This window comes from Mycena indigotica, assembly GCF_014461135.1.
Source record: "Mycena indigotica strain 171206Taipei chromosome Unknown Mind.scaff0016, whole genome shotgun sequence".
NCBI lineage: Eukaryota > Fungi > Basidiomycota > Agaricomycetes > Agaricales > Mycenaceae > Mycena > Mycena indigotica.
The window spans coordinates 1196790-1216758 of record NW_023503015.1 but is presented as its reverse complement, the minus strand read 5'-3'; the positions used below and the strand labels follow the sequence as shown (position 1 = coordinate 1216758).

The 19969-nt window shown below is 49.1% G+C and overlaps 11 protein-coding genes across 11 annotated transcripts; 4 read left to right on the top strand and 7 right to left on the bottom strand.

Moving 5' to 3' along the window:
* Window positions 1-259: 259 nt before the first annotated feature.
* On the bottom strand, window positions 260-706 carry MIND_01374000 (uncharacterized protein; the record flags this gene model as incomplete). The annotated part of the gene is made up of 4 exons (XM_037370160.1): window positions 260-408; window positions 468-484; window positions 530-536; window positions 598-706. The coding sequence occupies 4 exons, from the start codon at window positions 704-706 to the stop codon at window positions 260-262; spliced, it is 282 nt and encodes a 93-aa protein (XP_037213716.1).
* Window positions 707-1073: 367 nt separating this feature from the next.
* On the top strand, window positions 1074-2851 carry MIND_01373900 (uncharacterized protein; the record flags this gene model as incomplete). The annotated part of the gene is made up of 7 exons (XM_037370159.1): window positions 1074-1081; window positions 1131-1286; window positions 1337-1439; window positions 1488-1564; window positions 1614-1873; window positions 1922-2477; window positions 2530-2851. 7 exons carry the CDS (start codon window positions 1074-1076, stop codon window positions 2849-2851), a joined length of 1482 nt encoding a protein of 493 aa, XP_037213715.1.
* Window positions 2852-2875: 24 nt separating this feature from the next.
* Window positions 2876-5040, bottom strand: MIND_01373800 (U4 u6 small nuclear ribonucleoprotein; the record flags this gene model as incomplete). The annotated part of the gene is made up of 9 exons (XM_037370158.1): window positions 2876-3329; window positions 3385-3598; window positions 3652-3748; window positions 3801-4010; window positions 4058-4504; window positions 4555-4788; window positions 4834-4860; window positions 4912-4929; window positions 4972-5040. The coding sequence occupies 9 exons, from the start codon at window positions 5038-5040 to the stop codon at window positions 2876-2878; spliced, it is 1770 nt and encodes a 589-aa protein (XP_037213714.1).
* A 53-nt stretch (window positions 5041-5093) lies between these two features.
* MIND_01373700 (54S ribosomal protein L16, mitochondrial) lies at window positions 5094-5838 on the top strand (the record flags this gene model as incomplete). Its single annotated transcript, XM_037370157.1, has 3 exons — window positions 5094-5426; window positions 5480-5657; window positions 5702-5838. The coding sequence occupies 3 exons, from the start codon at window positions 5094-5096 to the stop codon at window positions 5836-5838; spliced, it is 648 nt and encodes a 215-aa protein (XP_037213713.1).
* Window positions 5839-5876: 38 nt separating this feature from the next.
* Window positions 5877-7206, bottom strand: MIND_01373600 (RBR-type E3 ubiquitin transferase; the record flags this gene model as incomplete). Its single annotated transcript, XM_037370156.1, has 10 exons — window positions 5877-5926; window positions 5972-6032; window positions 6078-6105; window positions 6155-6165; window positions 6211-6234; window positions 6287-6393; window positions 6440-6639; window positions 6690-6820; window positions 6867-6995; window positions 7048-7206. 10 exons carry the CDS (start codon window positions 7204-7206, stop codon window positions 5877-5879), a joined length of 900 nt encoding a protein of 299 aa, XP_037213712.1.
* Window positions 7207-8142: 936 nt separating this feature from the next.
* MIND_01373500 (uncharacterized protein) lies at window positions 8143-11018 on the bottom strand (the record flags this gene model as incomplete). The annotated part of the gene is made up of 15 exons (XM_037370155.1): window positions 8143-8364; window positions 8414-8542; window positions 8593-9137; window positions 9186-9217; window positions 9264-9321; window positions 9369-9531; window positions 9577-9650; window positions 9699-9709; window positions 9759-9811; window positions 9862-9949; window positions 9999-10264; window positions 10313-10396; window positions 10447-10485; window positions 10529-10747; window positions 10794-11018. The coding sequence occupies 15 exons, from the start codon at window positions 11016-11018 to the stop codon at window positions 8143-8145; spliced, it is 2208 nt and encodes a 735-aa protein (XP_037213711.1).
* A 708-nt stretch (window positions 11019-11726) lies between these two features.
* MIND_01373400 (uncharacterized protein) lies at window positions 11727-13935 on the bottom strand (the record flags this gene model as incomplete). Its single annotated transcript, XM_037370154.1, has 16 exons — window positions 11727-11779; window positions 11831-11864; window positions 11911-11993; window positions 12046-12121; window positions 12168-12272; window positions 12328-12476; window positions 12534-12557; window positions 12611-12655; window positions 12703-12736; window positions 12785-12816; window positions 12871-12923; window positions 12968-13461; window positions 13505-13530; window positions 13577-13597; window positions 13650-13664; window positions 13719-13935. 16 exons carry the CDS (start codon window positions 13933-13935, stop codon window positions 11727-11729), a joined length of 1461 nt encoding a protein of 486 aa, XP_037213710.1.
* Window positions 13936-14350: 415 nt separating this feature from the next.
* MIND_01373300 (uncharacterized protein) lies at window positions 14351-15632 on the top strand (the record flags this gene model as incomplete). The annotated part of the gene is made up of 3 exons (XM_037370153.1): window positions 14351-14482; window positions 14531-14790; window positions 14840-15632. The coding sequence occupies 3 exons, from the start codon at window positions 14351-14353 to the stop codon at window positions 15630-15632; spliced, it is 1185 nt and encodes a 394-aa protein (XP_037213709.1).
* A 75-nt stretch (window positions 15633-15707) lies between these two features.
* Window positions 15708-17044, bottom strand: MIND_01373200 (uncharacterized protein; the record flags this gene model as incomplete). Its single annotated transcript, XM_037370152.1, has 6 exons — window positions 15708-16049; window positions 16101-16286; window positions 16339-16393; window positions 16446-16683; window positions 16730-16874; window positions 16919-17044. The coding sequence occupies 6 exons, from the start codon at window positions 17042-17044 to the stop codon at window positions 15708-15710; spliced, it is 1092 nt and encodes a 363-aa protein (XP_037213708.1).
* Window positions 17045-17151: 107 nt separating this feature from the next.
* MIND_01373100 (putative 4fe-4s iron-sulfur binding protein) lies at window positions 17152-17532 on the top strand (the record flags this gene model as incomplete). Its single annotated transcript, XM_037370151.1, has 2 exons — window positions 17152-17308; window positions 17357-17532. 2 exons carry the CDS (start codon window positions 17152-17154, stop codon window positions 17530-17532), a joined length of 333 nt encoding a protein of 110 aa, XP_037213707.1.
* Window positions 17533-17535: 3 nt separating this feature from the next.
* Window positions 17536-19930, bottom strand: MIND_01373000 (uncharacterized protein; the record flags this gene model as incomplete). The annotated part of the gene is made up of 4 exons (XM_037370150.1): window positions 19645-19930; window positions 19493-19594; window positions 19144-19442; window positions 17536-19098 (listed from the first exon to the last, which is right to left on the bottom strand). The coding sequence occupies exons 1-4, from the start codon at window positions 19916-19918 to the stop codon at window positions 17536-17538; spliced, it is 2238 nt and encodes a 745-aa protein (XP_037213706.1). The 5' UTR covers window positions 19919-19930.
* Between the last annotated feature and the right edge of the window lie 39 nt (window positions 19931-19969).

Sequence of the window (19969 nt, the reverse complement as noted above, 5' to 3'; positions counted from 1 at the left end):
ATAACATGACTACAGGCTCAAACACTTGTGTTTGACAAGCGTACATATTCACGCCACTTTTGTTCCCAAACAAGCTCTTAAATCTTAGGTTTGGCAATCATCTTTCTTGCCAACATTATTCACACCTGCTAAAAAGAGTCCATATTTCTTTCCTATTATAGCAAATCAGCTAGTGCACATTGTCTTCAAATTGACTTGTGTATATATCCAAGGCTCTTGTGTATCACAGGATTAGAACAGAAGGATAGAACCCTTTGGATCAAATAGTTGTAGAACCATAATGCACCTGTTGTTGACCTTGTGCCAGCGGCTCATATGTTCCATTCCCCACATAGCGGAATCCCCCTGCACCATAACGTTCCTCTGCCCTCATCTTCTTATAAATGAGCCAAAAGGCATGGATATGGCCTAGGATTAGCAGGGAATCAGCTTGGTGTCCTCCGCAATGATACAAAGACTTGGCATACCGGGAATATAGCCCAAGCTGATCAGAATAATTAGTGAGGAGAATCAATGGTTGGGTGGACACACATAGTCTGCGCAGTGTTAAGTCATTAACCATTAACTGTCAAGCATATATATAACACCACAACTCACCAAGAGTACGTTGATAAGCAGGTCGCAAGAGCAGCCAGTGATGAAGGCGGCAGCAGCAGGGGGGAAAGAGAATGGCAACGAGGATGAGGAGTATATCTGAACCCTTCATGGTTGTGGTCAAGCTATGTTCGTGTCGTCACGAGATGACATCATCATATTTCTTCTCATCCTGCGTCATGGCACAGCGCGAACATGTTGGGTCTAATCTCTGAATGAACGTCTTATTCTTAGTTTTCCTGTCGAAGCGGCTTGTTTCGGCGGTGAGAATAGTATGCCGGAAGGGGCAGACCAGGATGAAGTTGAAAATTGATGCCGAATCAAAGAGCAGACGGTGTGGACTGTGGAATCCTTGCATGGGTGTAAGCCCCTTGAGAAACAGAAATATAAGTACATCGAGAAAGTCTCTTGGGCGTGTCTAATATTCTAATTGACGATGAGGGTTTACATGTCACAAACTCGTGTTTTTGTTCGCAACTATGACCTAGTGAGCTGAACGAAATGAAATCTCTTCCGGCCATAACTAACAACCGCAGCACGATTTTGGGCCGCGCCATTCCGAAGCAATACCTTTCTATGGGAACACTTGCGACCATCGCTGGCGTAGCCGTGTATTCTCGTTCTGGCAAGTCAGCGGCTCCAAAATCAATGGACGAAGCCAAGAACTCCGTTCCACTTAATGCTGGTTCAAAGTGCGTCTGTCGTCCTTCTTCCTGACCCGAGCTGACCGCTGGTGCCATAGAGAGGAGGAGGAATTGTACGTTTCTCTACTCACTCTTCGCTTTGACTATTCATTTGACGAGGGCGGACAGTATAAGAACGTTTATTGCAGAGGCGGAGAAGGAGTCAGTCGCAGCTAAACATTAGACAAATTCATCTGTTATGAACTGTAGAAAACCCTCCTTGCTCTGATCACTCATGTCCTCCAAACGGCATTCGCTACCAGTTCCCCGACCTCTTCAATTAACCAGTGCGCTCAGCGACAGCCCGTTGACATCCCCCTTCACGCCAAGCATAAGTACGACACCCACCACGCCGAATGCGCGACGGTCATCCTCCATCGTCTATAATCCTCCCCGTTCAACGCAAGGACCGACACGTAGTCACTCAGTGGGGGGATCTTTGGGAAGACGTCGTTCTGCGCCTCCTGAAAGGTCTCCAGCGCCCGTCACCCTGGCAGATAGACATAAGGACTTACTAGAATTCATCGCTCAGAAGGAGGCAAAAGTTTTAGAATTGCGAAGTCAATTAGCGGCCCATGAAAATGAGCTTCTGCAACGTATGTGGCGAATTTTTCGTACATGTGCGATGCTAAAGTGGTTTGTAGTGAAGCGAAAGTGGGAGCGGATTGTCAGCCGTGGGTTTACTTCACACAACATACCGAGCGTTTCTGGTGTCAACATCGAGACCGACTCCTCAATAACTTCCCCCACAAATAGTGGCGCGATGCTAGACGGTATTCGAGAGGGCGTGCAAGGGGTTGGACGTCTCATTGCTGCCTTCTCGCCAACCCCATACTCGACATCTGAATCCCCTACGCGCCATACGCACTCAACAAGCTCCAGTACATCTGGGACTAGTAAATCCACGCGTCTTTCACAGTCTTCTACTTCGTCAATCGAGGAAGAGTCGAGTTGTGCTGACGATGCGGAGGGACAAGTCCTTATGGTGCATGACACTGGCGCAACTCCGACTATGAGTCCAAATCCTGCCTTTAATGTTCGTCGACACCAACAACATCTCCCTGAACAAGCCCCTCAGGCCGAGGAGGGGTTATTCGATTTCGCTGTGGCCAATGCAACGAGTATTCACGGTGCCACACCAGCTTCTGGGTGGGTTGGAACAGTGGGTAAGAAATGGGAAGAACTTCAGCGCGTTCCGAGGTGTGTCCTCTTTTCTTTTATATCATCCCTATTATTCATGCCGCAAGTTTAGTGTCGCAAAGAACACGAAACGAGCGTCACTTTTGTTTTCTGACATTGCGTCTGCCTTGCAAGGTGTAACAGTAACATCTTCGTCCCCGTCCCCGTCCATCTCTTCGACATCTCTTCTCGACGATGATTCATTGGGTGATGCCATGCTACTCCAAGCTCCTGCACTGACGCCCGCGCCAGTTGCGTCTCTCAAGTTGTCTGCTCGGATGGTCTCCAATAACCACCAACAACCGCAATCCCTACTACCTCCAGCTAATGCCACGTCAAAGCCTCCAGAGGTAGCGACACGAAGAGACGATAGTGACGACGAGTGGAATTGGTAGCTTGACTGTTCATAATATCATCGTTTACAATAAATCGTCTTCCTCTCTCCAATTCTTTGCCTGGTCCCAATATCCCCTCAACCTATCGCCCAAGAGCTCTTTGGCATCGCCGTCGGTCTGACAATGGCGGACTCTGAACTCGTGGAACGCCCGTTCACGCAACATACCCTGCCAAACCATCCAACAAGTGTTGCCCTCCAGCGACACCGGCTCCTGCACTTCTTGGGCTGCTGGACTTTCATCGCGGTCAGCTTCGTTGTCCTGTAAGACTACATCATCTCCGCCTCTAGGTCGAGCCGCTTGGGTCCAAGCAATTCGAATCAACATGAGCTTTTTATATTTTTTCAGGGATTTCGCAGGACCTTCGACGTAGATCATGCTGAAGTTGGGACCCATAATGCACAAACCGGAAAGGTTCATTTGCTCTGCATTCTTCCGCACCTTGAATCGATGCGCAGGATCTGAAAGCACCTTGACTCTGTTGAAACAGGCATCGTCAGCAATTAGATGGGGAAGTGAGTGGGCTTGCTTACTTGAACACCGCTCCATATATTCCACGCTTGTCCTCCTCAGCCTTTTTCATCTCAATCTTCTCACGTCGCTGTTCGTCCGTCAGCTTACGCTCCTCGTTCATCTTTTCATGCGTGTGCTTGCGCATAGCCACTTCTCGCCGGATTCGGGCCTCGACTTTGGTGGGGTCTTGTACAGCATCGGAAGTGAGCACTTTCATCATGTTCGAAAGTCGAACTGGAGAGGAATGAGTTTCACATTTGTTGGGCACACACTAAAAAAAAACTGACCTTTCGGTGCGTCGGGTGGGATCAGACCCATAGCTACGCGGTCCCGTTTGTCCTGCAAATCGCCTGCACGCTTCAGTTTCCTCATCTTCTTGCGTTCCTGCAACGACATTAAGCACCAGGAACAGACGTTGTGAAAAAATGATATTAACCTTGGTAGTTAGCATCATGGGCTTTAAAGCAACCTTGTTTTTGTCACCAGGAGCAGGAATGGGAATAGGATGCTGGACGTAGATCGTAATCGGCGAGTCCACGCTCCGAATATTTGGTATTTCTTCGACAGCATATTCATCCAAATCCGCATAGTTCTTGTTGGGTAAAAGGGGCTGGTCCCACCACTCAGCGTCGGGAGGAGAAGTGCGCTGGTGAATGATTGAGCATTTCTGTCCGCATTGAAGGTTTTACATACCTTGATTCCACGCTCAATCCCCATATCTCCATCTAATCCTGCCTTTCGAGCACTCTCTGCGATACGTTGTTTCAGGGCCTCCAGCTGGTTTTCTTGCCGCATTTGAGCCCCTAATGCAACATATTTTCCTTTGGCATTGAATCTGAAACTACGTCCTGTGCGTTCCTTCGGTGCGCCTTCAAAGAGCAGCGTATCTTTGGACGTGGCTGACGCTGCGTAGGGATTTTTTTCGACGACAGGAACGGAAATCGGTGCGACAGGCGGGGGAGCAGGTACATTGCGGACATTGGCCTTGATCGAGGCAAATTTAGGTTGCATAGGCTTGTATCGGTCTTTCTTTGACTGTGGTGCGGCCGGTGTCGTGTCCAAAAGGAGAGGGTGTGCAGCCATTTTTAATCCAGCTCCTTGCGGTGGGATGTCAGCTGAGGTAGACTTCTTTTTCAAGGACTAAGAGGAGGATTAGGAAAAATAAGAAACCTCAAAAGACACACACACACCATATAGGGGTTATCATTTGCACCCATTCTTGTATGTGCATCCTCAACTAAGCGCTTAACTCGCTTATTGATAGCATCGGTCGAAGGAACGGGAGTCCCGGTGGTGGAACCGCCAGAAGGGGATGGACTTGGTTTTGCGACAGCGACCGCAAGGCTCGGGTTTTGATTTCTCATGGCTGCAAGTTTCGCAGCGATTTCGGCTCGTTTTTCAGCAATCAGAGCTTCAGAGGATAGCTGAGAGCATTCAGCAGAGAGAAAATCTAGGGAGTTAACGCTTACCCCGGGTGTTGCAGTGGATCCATTGACCTGAGAGCAGAAAGGTTATAGACAACGAGTCAGACAATAGTGCGTATTCACCTTGGAAGAGCACTCACACTACTAGAAACCCGTCAGTAAGGGAATGAAATACGAGGAAACAAACCTTTTGAGCTTTTTGTTTGCCGGGGTTTCGCCATTGCCGTCGAATGCGCGTTTCTTCTCACTCATCGTTGGTCGAAAGAACGAAATGTAACGTGTGACATTGTGCGTGCCGTGCTGTGATGTTTTGTGCCTCCTCCACCCGCTCGATACTCACTCGTCGACCAATACCGTCATCCACGCCTATCTTCTCTCGTGCACGAAACAATCTTGCACCAAGACAGGTGAAGCATTCGAAGCGCCACAAGGGTCGTGTACCAATTCCTATCGGCGGCTCGACGAGAGGGACGACCCTCGCATATGGCGACTGGGGTCTCCGAATCAAAGGCAACGGTGTACGGCTCAGCGCAAAGCAGCTAGAAGTTGTAGACGATACCATAAAGAAAAAGCTCAAGGTCCTCAAAGGCGTGAAAGTCTACCTACGCGTTTTCCCCGACATTCCTGTTTGCATCAAGGTGCACCATTCCCTGGACACGCTTCTCGCATCGTTCATTTCTTTTTTTTAAAGGGAAACGAAACTCGAATGGGTAAGGGCAAGGGAACTTTTGAATTCTGGGCAACGAGGCAAGTCCGATATTTACTCGCCTTTCACCCACCTGATCCTCGTCGGTCAGGGTTCCTGTCGGCAGGGTCATCGTTGAAATTGGCGGGATTCCTATTCGCGAAGAGTTGGCCAGAGAAGGTATGTCTTGTCCCTAGAATTTGTGTGTTCGATTCATGACAGTGACAGCCTTGCGACTTGCTGCAGCCAAACTGCCGACGAAAATGGAGTTCATTAGTCGATTGACCCCACCTCGTCTTGGCAACCTCATTCTTCCTCCGAAACCATCCCAGTCAGAGCGAGAAGTTCTAGCACCTGACCCATAAAAAATTACATGCATGTCCGATTAGATATACAATAAGCTTTACTTGTGATCCAGCAGATTCTGCTCCTTCCAAACTTCGCAACCTCTCCCTGGCCCTTGTGAATGATGTAAGTACCCGGGAGTTGGCCACGAACCTCCTGTGCAACGATACCTGCCATTGGTGTGCTCGAAATCGGCGCCGCATTGATAGCAGAACTGTCGGTGTGAGTGGATTTTCTTCCCAGGTGAAGCAAGCCCTACATGATGTTTGCACACACACGTTATGTGGCTACGCAAAGCACTCATGTTAGGTCAAAACGGGAAACCTGAACACCCACTTGCAGCCAGACTGAGACAAATGTCAACTCGCATCGCTTGAGGCATCGATTCATACCTTGAGCTCAACCATTGCCGAACACTACACGGGTCAGACATACTACAGTAATGCTGGCGGTGGGATACCAACCAACCTTTGGACACCGTCTCCATTTCTCCTGCTGGGCCAAGTCAGTAAATGCTATATCCTCCGGGGCACGTTCGTTCAAAGGTAGTGCCTGGTATGCTTCGCAAGTCAACTCTGTATCGGAGCTCTAAGCTGCACAATAAAAGGGTAGACGACATACTTTCATGCCATACGGATTTGCAGCTCTTGCAAAGAGAGGCTCCGCATCGCGGGCATTGTGCGAGTGTCAGTGCATGTTGGACTCCACTACTAGTAGGCGCAGGCGCAATCTTGGAGGCTTCGTGAGAAAAAGGCCAAGCAACTATAAGGCAAGCGTCAACGTCATCCGCGTCGAACTGCTCCCCGCAGTTTTTATGTGGGCTAGCGTCAGAGTCAAAGAGCTTCTTGTGCGATACATCAGAATCTCTCACCAATAAATCAGGTTTAACTTGGACAAATATCTCTGATGACTCCATTCCTCCATGTTTCCTGGGCCCAGAACCAACTGCGCTATGCGATCGCTGATTTCTGGCGCTTGTTCCCCAGCCCTCCCGCGACATTGCTAGGGCAATTTTCCAATTGAGTCCAAAAACATTCGTGGGACGCACTGGACAGCATATCGGGAACTCTGGTTCCATTCCCTGGGCTGCGAGTGGCAACTCCTCTAAGATTGTCCCATAGTTTGCGGGGTCAAATGCAAAGTTGAGAGCATGATAGATCGCTTGCGCAAGGCAGGCCTTATTATTGTTATTATTCAACAACTCTGGCTCCAGGAAGAAACAAACTTACTCCACAAAACACATGTTTACACGTTTCGAACTGGATTCCATGCGAAGAAGGTCGCTGAGGTGGGCGTAGGGATGAGCCTTCAATTGGTATTGGCGTGATGACCTCCGAGTCGTCAGAATCATCGCTCAGTTCAGCAATGAGACGATCACTGTAGAGCATAAGCCGAATACGAAGGTAACTATGTTTGACCTCGCTTAGACGCAGCTTGCCATGGATTGGGTGTGAGTGAGCAGTGTTTGAAGCATATCGAGCATCTTGGCCCTCTCGGTTTGAGTGCTGTTGTTGCCATAGTGTGATTTGAGTCGCGACTACTCATGCGCTGCAGTTGGGCGGTCGCTTCCTGTAGCCTGCGGAGTTCGCGTTTGACAGGATCAACCTGAGCTTCGCGTGCGGCAGTATAAGCTTGGATAGCGGCTGACCCTGGAGGCTCAAAACTGCCTGTCTGAGTGGCCGCGTGAGAGTTGACGACGATAGGTGCCCTGCAGACGTACATTAGAGATGCAGTTGCCCATGATTCAGATGCGGCGGTCAAGAAACGAGAGAGTCAATGAAGGTCTAAGACCAAGGTCTTTATATAAAAGATGGCATTGGCACACAAACGTTCGTCGGCAACTATCAGACTACTTAGTACGTTGAAAGCAAGATTTGACTGCACGTGATAACTCATTGATTCTGATAGGCGGAAACAATAAGATTAGATATTAAACTATAGGCGCCGGAAGCTTTGTCCTGAAGAGAGGACAAGAGGTTAAGGTCGGCAGGCCCAAGTACGCCCCAGACGGGTAACGCGATGCGAGACTGAGTCCGTCGCCAAAGCGAAGCTGGACAGCCCAGAAGCACGGAGGAGGGAGGGCTCGGCGCGAAAGGGCTGGGAGGGTGAGGGCAGATGAGGAAGACAAGTCGCGGTGAACGCGAGGAGTAACGCGGCAGTCACAGCTGATCTATTCGATACTACTTATCGTGGTGGGACTTTCTCCCAGTCGAGCGCCATCATATCTCCCGCTGACTGTGCTCACAATAAGGTAGTGCATTATATGTTATGGCCACTTTCGTGCGGTTCTCAGACAACGGGCCTGTTTGGACCCAGCCTAGCGACTACTTCTCTTGGATAGACAAAAGTGCCTCCAATTCCTTCAATCTTGTCTCCCACGTTCCCTTCTCATCCAATCGACTCTCCAACATCGCAATCTCTCGGTCAATTCCAATCCGTCCCTCGGGTGTGCCAACCTTGGAGAGTGTCCACTTGCCAGTTCCATCTCCCGTCAGCGTCAAGAGCAATGTGTGGTACTTTGCAAGCGATGGACGTAGGGAAATCGTCTAAAAAACTCTCATCACCACGAGTAAAATGAAATGAAAGCAAACGCACAATTAAAGTTATCCCATGCTTCTTCAAGTTATCGTACATGCGGCCCTCAACATCACTCGAGACCGCACTTGTACACTCGTCCAGAATTGCAAACTTGGGGCAGTGGTACAAAACCCGTGCCAATCCCATCTGAACACTCTATTAGTCAGATTTAACGAAGGACTGGACGCAATACTGGCCCTTTGTTTCTCGCCGCCACTCAACACATCCCGCCACTCCTTCCTGGTCGTCCAGCCCCCCTCCCGTTCTGGAAGGTATGCCAGGAAAACCATTTCGAGGATCTGCTTCAAATCTTCTATGGTTTTACCCGACTTGACAAAGTCTGGATAAGAGTGCGGATATATTATCTGATCAAGCAGACTTCCAGTCACCATATACGCTCGCTGGGGTACAATCACGATGTTGGGACGGTCAACAGTGTCGTGTGGCCTCCCCAATGATGCATCAGCACCTTGAGGAGGCCAAAGCCCCGCCAGAATGCGCGCCACAGATGTTTTTCCGACTCCATTACTGCCAGTGATCATCAAGTGCTCGCCGTTCTGGACCATAAACGACAAATCGCGAACAAGAGGGGTCGAGTCCACTCTCGAAGAATCGTCTGTTGACTGCGGAATGTCGATATCCACTTTGCTCAGTCGTATAAACTCTGCGTCAGCTTCCGCCGAGGCGACTGGCGGGAGGTTATGCAAGGTAGAGATAAGTGCGTAGATCCTCGTCGTTAGACCTATACTGCCAGTAAGAATTAAACTCTTGGGGAACTGGCTTTATTTACCGGCAAGCTCGAGCAAATCCTTGTAGGCGTACCTAGGAGTTGTTGGTTATTGCATATAGATTTTGTGACGGGACCAACATAAGCCTGCCACCGGCATCGGCGAGGGAGATCAGGAGACGCCTGTTGGAAATGTAGGCTAGCATCTGGTAAGTAAGTGGCTCAAATGGACGGTTCATCACTGACTTTCTGTTCGTCCCGCAACTGCATCATCCTGCTGTTTTCCGGTTGTTGATGGTGGCCTTTGCCGTCTTGTAAAAAGCAGCGGCACTGCGATAAGCCCATAACCGGCTGCGGACCATAGGTACTTGATGACGTAGTCTTCTGTCCATTCGTATGCAATACGCAACTAGATGAATGGTTTGTGTTGTTCGACGAGGAGAGCACTATTTACCTTGTAGATGTTGTTGATGTGGGAGATGAGCCTCAGATATGCACGGCTTAGAATGTCCAACTCTCTCGCGCCGCCTTGTGGACGTTAGTTAGAGCAAAAAGGGAAAATTGATGTGCTCGCACCATCGTAGAACCTGCACAGCATTCGTAAGCATCACACCATACTATCAAAAGACAACATACGCAATCTCCTCGCCCTCTCTACCTATGCGGCCCATCCCAGCTCGATATTCTCCCTGTGTTGCCAATTACCACGAATGCACAATTTAAAACATCAGATACCAACTTCAAGGCGAGCTTCGATAGCAGCCAGCCTCCCGAAAGCCGGGGTGATCGCGCGTAGGATTGCGGCGGTCAAATAATAGGTGGAATATCTAAACTTGGTTAGAACTTAGGATGCACACATGAACTTTGTCAACAAACAGCAGAATTGAGCCGCGATATCCTAAAGAGCGGCTAAGTTGCAATGTAAAAAGTATCAGGTCAAGCGATGGTTTGAGGATGTTTCCATAAAGCCCAGAGAGCGCCTCAGCCCACGATTCGATGTCGGCTGTGATGTACTGGTCGACACCGTCAAGTCCTGTTCGATAGTAGCGTAGGTGGGGTGCGGAGGAAAGGTAGAGATCATGAGCATAGCGCGTCACACGAGTCCGCATTCGTAACGACAATTTGGATTGGAGGTGTCGTATCTATTCGTCGGTGAACGATCCATTATGCAATATGCAAGTTGATAATACCATTGAATTCGTATATGTGCTCGGAATGGCAAGTAAAAACCAGAGACCGAGGCCCTTGAGGAATCCTTTGCCATCTGCGCGGACCTTGACTGGATGTGTTCGTGATAGCCAGCCACAGAAGAACGTTCTCGTACCAGGTCTCTCACGATAACACCGTCAAGCCTAGAGTCGAGCTAAGTACCAACAAAGTCACGTTATGAGGACGTGCCTAGCCACCATAATGCTGAGGACGGTTCTCAAAACAAGAAAGAAAGAGTGGGAAACGAGGATCAAGGTTTCTTTAGAGCGAAAAGCTGGAAAGGCGATGCGAAATAGAATGGCCTTGAGCTGAGCCAGAAAAACACGATCGATATTCGGTTTTGTTGAAGGTTGTATTGGCGGGAAGTGCGGAGCGTCTGAGTGAAACTTGGTGGCCGGGATCGGATGTATCGGAACCTAGTGCTGATTAAGGGTTGAAAGTGAACTGCTAAGGCCCACAAGCCTTGGAAAGCCTATCACGATGAGGTACTAGCAGCTTTTTGAGGCCATCCTCCTCGATATAAACCTGTTGTACTGCATCGGTGAGTTCCTGCGGAGTGAGCTTTTTAGCGCGAAGACGCGGGAGTTGGATATTTTCGGCAAGCTTGACAAGATTTCCTCTGACGAGTAGCAGTGCTGCGATGAGGACGACTGCGTGTTTTCTCGTTATGGGAGGGGGCCCCAACATGGTCGAATGAAACCAGTGAGCGAGTTAAGTAACATGTGAAAATGGACAACTCCGAAAGGTAGATCAAGACACGTGATATTTAATTCATCCAATTATACCGTCAATGGTTGTTCGTCATGCACTCAGCACAGTCCACCGCGGATTGGCATTCGAAGAGCGTTCGATGCAAACTCTACAAGAAAATCTTTCAATGTCGCTCTCTAGAGTCGGCGGTAAAGATGATGGGGGAATTGACTTAATGGGCTGGTGGTGGCTCCCGCCGAATGATTTTAACCCATGTTGTCCCGAAGCGCTTGCAAAACGCCGCCGGTTGCGCATTCTCGCTCAGTGCAAGGCCGAAAAGAAAAAAGCTGGTCCAAAGTACATCCGAGAGTTAGAAGGCGTCTTACACCGACACATTTCACTTGCGCCAAGCCATCCATTGGTCGCGTTGTTTGTCTCGGAATCACCATTCACAAAAGCTACCATCTTACGAGCGCAGTCGTCTCCCCTGCCTTTTTTCCTCCTGCACTTGCCACCAGAGGATACTGTTGGGTCAGCCATGTGGAATCCAGCGCTTGCGGGAGGTCATGGGTTACTTGGAGGTAGAATACAAGTACGATGGGAACATGTTGTCTCCGGCGCGGGCCGGCCAGGTTTGTGGTGGGACACTCATCGACTTGTCAGTTGGACGCCAGCAACTCATTCCTTAAATACGATATAAGTACATTAAGCAAGTAACGAAGCATCTTCTAGATAGCGCTGCATCAGTTGATCTTTTACTACGAACAGATAAGAGAACAGTCCAGAAAGAAGAACTTGAATAGTCTTACTGTTAGCCAAGATCAACTGTGTGGACTTGCGGTCCTACACATAGATGAGCCTCTACGCAACTGGAAACTATCCCACTTACCGTAACAGTGGTCAGATGACAATAGAAAACGCGCGGTGAGGGCGACTTTTCTTTGAAAAGCCCTCCAAATTTCTTGCGCAAGTCTACACGAGTATCTGAGGCCACTCGAATTCCTGCTCAAAAGGGATAACTCACAACTAGACGCACTTTCGAAATCGTTTGGCCGTTTCCCGTAGGAATTAACGTAATCAACGAATCTGATACCAGATTCCTATGAAACAAAAAGTCCTGAATTCTGAAGCAAGAAAGGTGTTTACCAGTTTGCTTTTCATGATGTCTGTTTTGTTTAAAAACAGGATGATGTTGGTTTTTGCCAGAAGCTTATTCGACACTATGGTTGTCCACAAGTTCACCGAGTCCGCCTGCCGAGACCTTGAGTATCCTCCGTAGGTTAGGTTATCAACTCAAGAAACGGACCAAACGATTGACCCGGGGTTCTTCTGCAAGAACTTGGTCGAAAGCAGATATCGGACAAAGAAAGATGATGGAATGCATATCGTCGAAGTACGGTGCCCATGCCGCTGTTGATCGCCCAATGTCACCTTGAATACGATCGGGATACGCCACTTACGTCGCTAGTATACGAGCTGAAAGAATGGTGCAGAACGATCACGTGTTGTTACTCACTAAAGAGCGATGGCCACCGACTATATAAACAGGTTAGTGACTGCCACATTTTCTACTTCTTTCGCGCGCTTACCATCGTAGATTCGCCAATCACGACTGATGCTCCCGGTCATTCCACCTCAGAGGCTATTCATCACAGGCAGCAAAAGACAGAGCTATGCTTACCTGATGTCATTTTGATTCTGTGCTCCGATACACCCTATCGTGAGTCTGGGAAAGGCTTCAAGCATAAAGCATCATTACATACGAGCGTCTTCAAACGGGCACGAAGGATGTGATCTAGTGTTGCGGTGCGTGAGTCGACACAAAAGCGACACCATTGGCAATGCTGACCGTCGGAGGGTATATAGTCCAATGACGTGACCTCATCCAAACAATCCAAGAAGCTAAGTATTGCTTCAGCAGCGATCTTCCTATAGATATACCATACAATCCTGCCGCCTCTTGGAGACGTATATTCTGTTGAATCAACAGCGACTGCACTTTTGAGCTGCCCCAAAGAGTTTTGAGGTCATTTGCATGAGTATGAAGCAAAACACCGGTGGCATCCCGCTCGGCGGATTCCTCGTTATACTTATCACGAGAGAAGAGGTCCTTCCACTGTGTCGTAGAATTGATGGTAACTTCTCCTTTGACCCCTCCTGGTTTGTGTGTGTAAGGAATTTGTGCTATTTGCGCGAGACGAGCAGCATCGGACTGGTCGGAGCCCGATGGCATCAACCGTTGCATCAACACCTCTTCGACATGGATGAGAGGAGAGAGTCGTCTTTTGAGAGCGAGCAGCTCTTGGTCAACAAGGGGATCGGAACTATCGTCTTGCGTTAGTCTTTCAGCCCGAGTGATGACCTCTAAGATAACATGAATCGACCGAACAACATTTAGTTCAATGACAGTTCTCCAGGAAGCACGTTCCGCATGGAAAGCCTGGACGCGTCAAGAGGACTGCCTTTTCGTTGCGAATGCAAACCTTGGGATCATACATGAGCTGAAAGTCTTATCCATTTTTAGTGAATTCTTCTCATAGATAACTGCAACGTACTTTTGAGCGTTGTACTCTTGCCTTGTGGTAATTAGTGTTTGAATCTTGCAGGGAGAGTTTGGTGCAAACAAACCAGATTCACTCTGACCTTCAATCTGGTCATTAACACGTCGAGTCAGCACAATGAAGATAGACGACACACCAAGCAGCAGAACTTTCACTGGTTTAGTGCCTTTCTTGTCTTGTTGACGCTCTCTAGAGAGCTGCTCGTCGATCGCGTCCGAAATTTGCTTGGCCTCTTTCTCCAAGAGCAAGCGAACATCTCGTTGCTCGGGAGTTTCGCCTTCCGGTGGTGCAAGAATGAGTGCAAAAGGATCACCATCCTCTAATGAGCGGCGACGGCGGACTTTGCTCGGCATTGGGAGACCCAAGCGATGACCTTGAAGATTACCCGCAAGTGCTGTGTGCGAGTAAGCACTTGTAGCACAACCAAGGAGCGAATGGTCTTCCCACGTCCCGAGTCGACGTCTTCAGTTATGCTTGATGGATGATTGCATGATTGCTGATGAAGGGAAGACGCGAAGACCGAGAACTGAGAAGAGATTCAGAGTTGAAGATGGCCGCCATTTCTTATGATCCTTACATCTAGTTATGAGCAGCTAAATATTGAGCAGCAAAGTCCGAACTCGTCGCCTAAGGAGTATGGAAATGTCACGTCCGCCGTCATAGTCGGGCCCGACTATTGCGGAGTGACAACTGCTTGCCTATTTTTTGACTCCGCCTGTCTCGGACGGCTGAACATATGTATAGGCCATCTTTTTCTACCACACCCTCATGGCTTCCTGGCACACACTTCCCACCGAACTCCACCTCCAAATCGTTGAATGCCTCGAAGAAAAGGAGGCTAGAACTTTCTCTGCCGTTAACCTGCAAGCATACCGTGTCTGCGTTCCGTTGCTTTTCAGAGTAAGCGAGATTCTGTCCCAGTTGAATAACAAGTAACTGTATTCGCAGCATGTACATCTCCAACATCTGGATAGTTTCGTCAACAACGTTCCACGAGCGTATTACCGTCACATTCACACCCTCGAGCTTCACGTTAACGGTCACATCGATGCACTGAGCACTCTACTCACCGCAACCCCCTGTCTAACAACTCTCGTCCTCCATCTCAATGGTTCTATTGAGCATGATATAATTCCTGCATTCCTACACGCAAGGGCCTTGCGAAGCCTGACGATCCGAAATGTGTCTCCTGAAGTGCTGGCTCCATTGTAATTCTTCATTCATGCGGCGTTCAGCTCCACTGATCTTACTTTGTAGAAGCGAGCGTCTGGTTGTTTCCATTGCAGCCTCAGTACCCGAGCTGCACCATCTTCACCTCGAACGCATCTCCCGTTCGGTCCTTCACGCTCCCGAACTTGTCGGCAAGCACCCTTTCGTGCCTCTTGTCGCGGGAGACTCGGATATTCCACACCACCCTACTTTGGGTGCCTCACTCAATCTTCCGTCTTTGCTGTCGATTCCATCTTTAAAACAGCTGACAATTCACGACACCCATCTTGGAGATCCAATGTGGACAACAACACCAGTTTTGTGCAATCTCCAGATGCTCGATCTCGGCAGTTGCGCTCACGAACCTAGTGCACCCAACCGCCTAGCCATCGAACGTATCATGTCAGCGGTCGGACCATCACTCTCTGCTTTCTCCCTCCCCACTGCCCTTGAAGCGCCGCCTCCTTTACCCCGCCTCCGGTCTCTTCACATTTCACCCTTCGTTCCGCCCGACCAAGTCGTCGATACGGTTGCGGCCCTTGCGGAGTCGCCAATCGAGGCGCTGAGTGTACAGTGCTTTGCGGAGGATGTTGCTGACGCATGTGGAGCTCTCGAAGCATTTCTGGCTCTTCGATGTAGTCGCGGTCCCTCCTTCTTTGGGAAACTGAGTCGCATTGATGTTGCCATTTCTGGCGAGTTGGACGCACTGGATCCTGCGCATGACAAGGCCGCTGAGCGGCTGATGGACTTTTGTAGAAATATCCATCTCACCAGCTTTGTGCCTAGAAAGCGTCGAACCTCTGCTGGAGACCGTCTACGTTCTAATTCATGTGCATTTTGATTCCATTCAAATAACTTATTTGTTAACTAACTGCCAAGTCGTTTCTTTGCTGCGAGTCCTGCGCATTGCTTTGTACTAAACAGATATTTGGTTGGGTCGTTCAGGGCTCGAGGCCTCCAAATCATGTTTGGTTGGTTGAACCAATAAAAAAGGCGTTACTCCCCAGCTTTTCACAATTTCATCTTTGGAAGCACCGCTTTCCGTGTCTGCAACCGTTCGATCCACGGTGAACTCAGGCGTATCCTCTGGCTCGGGGAATAGTCGCTTGACACCCAGGTAGAGCAAGACATTGACAAGCCCAGACAGGTCATAAATGGCTCCGGTTACAGCTTGGACCCACAATGGGACGTCAGCCATACCACAAAGAGCAGGAATCCGGGCGATGGCGGCTGGAAGTATCGTTGCCGCAAAGGCGATCTGTCAATACTGAGCCACTGGAATTTCCAACAGGCCATAAAGGATACATACCGGGTACCAAACCATGTGTTGAACCAGGCCTAACATGGCCGAGTCGGTGTAGTCACGCCCCAAAGCAAGTTTCCATGATGCACCACCTCGAAAGTTCCACCGTCCATCAGTATGAAGTAGGTTTCCCCGAACCCTCAGGAATGTCATCAGATGTAGCACAAAGCTAAGTCCCACTGATAGAAATTGCTATTCGTGGCATGGTCAATGCAAAATTCGGCGCAAAGCTCGCGGGCCATACCACGAGATATTCAAGAAGGATTTGTTCTGACCGGTAAGCTGGAGTTATCCAGCACCTAAGTGGTTTTGAGTTGGGGATGTTCAGCAGAGAAAGCCCTGGAAACTCACCAGAGGCCTGAAATACCAAAATAGTGTCCGCGCGACTGACTCTGGATGGCAACGGGGCCAAGGAAGACACACATGAACACAAAGCTCCAACCAAACGCAATGATGGCCAACGACACAGTCCGAGAAGTTTGATATCGCAAGAACAGGAGGTTGAAAAGGTGGAACGAGATAACAAAACTCCAGAGCGCTGCAGCAATGTTACCACCCTGCTTGATGCCTCCTTGTGCGTAACAATGTGCTGAATGTCGTCAGTAAGTTCGATATGGCAAAAATGGAGCATGTACACCCATCCACGACCTCGTTCGATATAACCCATTTGAGGCTCATGATGGTTCCCCAATTTTGCATGATGTTGGCGAGGCATAAGCACAGGAAATAAGCTAGGAAATGGGTGTGTCGATACTTCTTTTTGTGTTCGAAAATGATGAGCTACATTTGTGAGTTCGGACTCGATGACGATGGAGAAGACGCACTACAAATAGACCCAAAACAGACACAAGAGATATAATCCCACAGATGACAAGTACCAAAACGGTATTACGCTGGCCAGGAGTATAGTTAAGCTGTAAAGGAGACGGTGCGGCATCCAAGGGGACCATCTCCGCCCGAGGGGAATGGTGATTGAGGGCTCAGCCCACAGTGGAGGTGAAGACCAAGTCAAGGCTTGATTGGCATCATCAATCCCATCGCATGACTAAAACTGGCCATGTCTGACACTTTCGAGCTCTACGATCTGCGCATCGAGATCATCTGTCCTCCAGGAGAACGCATCCTATGCGGAGCTAAGCCTGGTGACCATTTCGTTCTTGAAGGAGAGATGCTACGACTTCCGGCAGGGCAAGGCGTGTCCATCTATTCATTAGGTGGAGTAAGCTCATCAGTCGGTTTTATCTCTGACTGACTTTCGGAAGCTGCGGTGCTTCCCTTACTTGCCGCCAAACAACGTGAAACCCACACAAACGACTGGATGACTTCAGATGCGGACATTGCATGTCCAGACCCAAATTGTCCTTCCCGTCTTCGCATTATCAGAACTGGGAGACGTGTATTCAGTCATAAGGAGACAACTGTCGTCGAACTTGCGTAGAGTTCACAAAAAATCGAATGCTGTGCTCCTCCATCCATTTCGACCTCTTTCAAAACGTTCTCTCTTCGCCGTCAACGCCGCTGATCGTTCACTAACTTCCCTCGTTCTAATCACCTCCTCCGTAACGTTTGCTGCGCCGGCTTCAAGAGCCTCCACAACCGCTCCAACATGGTTTTCAGCATAATCCGGGAATAGTTGGGGTCCAATTCCTGCCGCAACCGTTGTTGTACTTTCTGCGGCATCTGTCGTGGAGTAAATGAGGCCTTGCATTGTTGTTTGCAGACGTGATTGTACTGGAACACTCTCTTCACGATTAGGCAACGTCGTCATCATTGCGTTCCAATACTCCTGAATTCCCGGCTCTCTGGCACCGCCGATTCGGCTGGCTTCGTCGATAACCGCTGAAAGCAGTCGGTTCGTCCCTTCAACTGCTTGCTCTATCTTCTGTCTGAAAGTCCTTTGTAGGAAGAAGCGGATGAGAGAAGGAGCCAATGGCTGGACCAGTAAGGCATTGATTAGCCAGTGTTTACTATGTCGAATCGCAATCGATAACCGCGGGACTTGAATTGTTGCATCCGCGAGACGGAAAAGCGATCCGCTGCTTTCTTCTTGCCTCGTGTTAAGCTCCAAATTTATAACCATGCCCTTTGTTGTGCCTTCTCCGACATGGATGTCCAATGAACCTTCGTCTGTGTAGGTGAAGGCGCCTTTATACCTCAGGTACCAGCCCAGACCGCGCACAGAGAAACATAAACCTTCAATGCGTGCCTTGATACGACTTGAACTCGTAAGGTGGGTGTTCCCCGTCATATCGACCACGACCTCATTCGAATTCGCTATACGGATCTGGTCTGCAGGCATGGGTGAACTCGTCGACAGTAAGAAGGAGTCCAGAGCGAGATCAAATATATCAGTCTGAACCTCGATATGTGGCATTGGGAGAAGATGGATTGACCCCAGAAGACTCGGTATAAGCCAGGTCAATATGTTGGTGAGAAATGCATCCTGTTGAACTTGAGCACGAGTCATGGAAACCAGTCCTTTGAAGATGGCAGAAAAAGTTTGAAGCGAGCTGACCAAACGCTGGGTGGTTTTATCTGACTCGAGTGCCTGCAGAAAAGACTGGGTCTCGATAACAAGAAGTCGCAAGTCTTTCGCCCACTGCGCGTTGGCTTCGGATGTTAACAGGGCTCGGCCAGTGTCAAATAGTTGCTCTGCTGTCCGCGTTCCTAAGCGCGAAGTTGCGAAATGGGGGGAATCCAGAGCATGATTGAACCACGAATGGACAGCGGCCAAGTACTGTGGTATTTCGCCATGTTGTGCATCGAGAAAGTGGATGACGGATGCGTTCAAGGCGTGCAGGAGTGGATCTAGCGAATGATGCGACGCTATCCTCTCTAGCAAAATCTTGATATTAAAAATGGCAGAATAGACCTCGGGTGATAATTCGACGTGAGCATCAATATCGTGTGAACTGATCAACACATCACAATATTTGCGACACAGCGAGAAAATAGTTTGTATCGCTGTTTTATACTGTGGATCTTGACGCACTCGATAAATCAACTTTTTAAAGGATCAATCAGTAACTTGAAGATGACTAATACTTACCTCTTGTACCCTACCAATTATGATCGTCCGCACATGGTCCGCAGGATCTCCAGCACGCTGCGTGAAAGTTGGAAGAGCTGTTTCCTCAGGTTGCACCGTTCCTGCAACGCTGTTTGCCGCAGACTGCACGGTTGCCGCAACATGACCAATGTGCAACGCGACCTCAGATATAGTCTGCCGGGTAGTCGCAACCAGCTCCGAAACAAGAAGGCGGAAAGCGGAGGAAGTAAGCGTCAGTTTACACAGAGACTTGAGCGATCCCAGAAACTGCTCGACGTCATCTTTGACTTTGGCCTGATCTAAACAGATATTATGGACAGTTTCAGGTGTAAAGGTACACATTTCGCACCGATGTCCGGAGGGGAACCGTCGACGAAAACTTGTGAGTGTACTTCGACTTTGTCTTGCTGTTGGAAAATAAACCACAAAAGTTGCTGGATTCTGTCATCATCTGTGCGCCTGCCAAATCAGAAACAAGTGCGAATACAGTAAGGGCTTGACCATTTTTCTCCAGTACAAAAGAGAGCAGCGTGTTTAGTATCTCTTTAAAGTCGTATTTGAAGCGAGAGTATCCGAGCAGTTTGGATCGAAGCACAAGCTGGATAATGTTTGAGAGTTGAGAACTCGATGGAAGCTTTCCAGCCTTGAGGGCTCCTAGACTTTCGGCGAAGTGGTCAAAATGTGCACTTGGTGATGCTTCTTGTCTGGAATCCTGGAGAAGAGGTTGCCTTTCAGCGTCTTTGCGCTGCCGGCGACAACAACAGAACCAACTCATTAGAATGACGTCACGCGTTGGCGAGTCACGTCGTCACAAACTCTCCTTTCT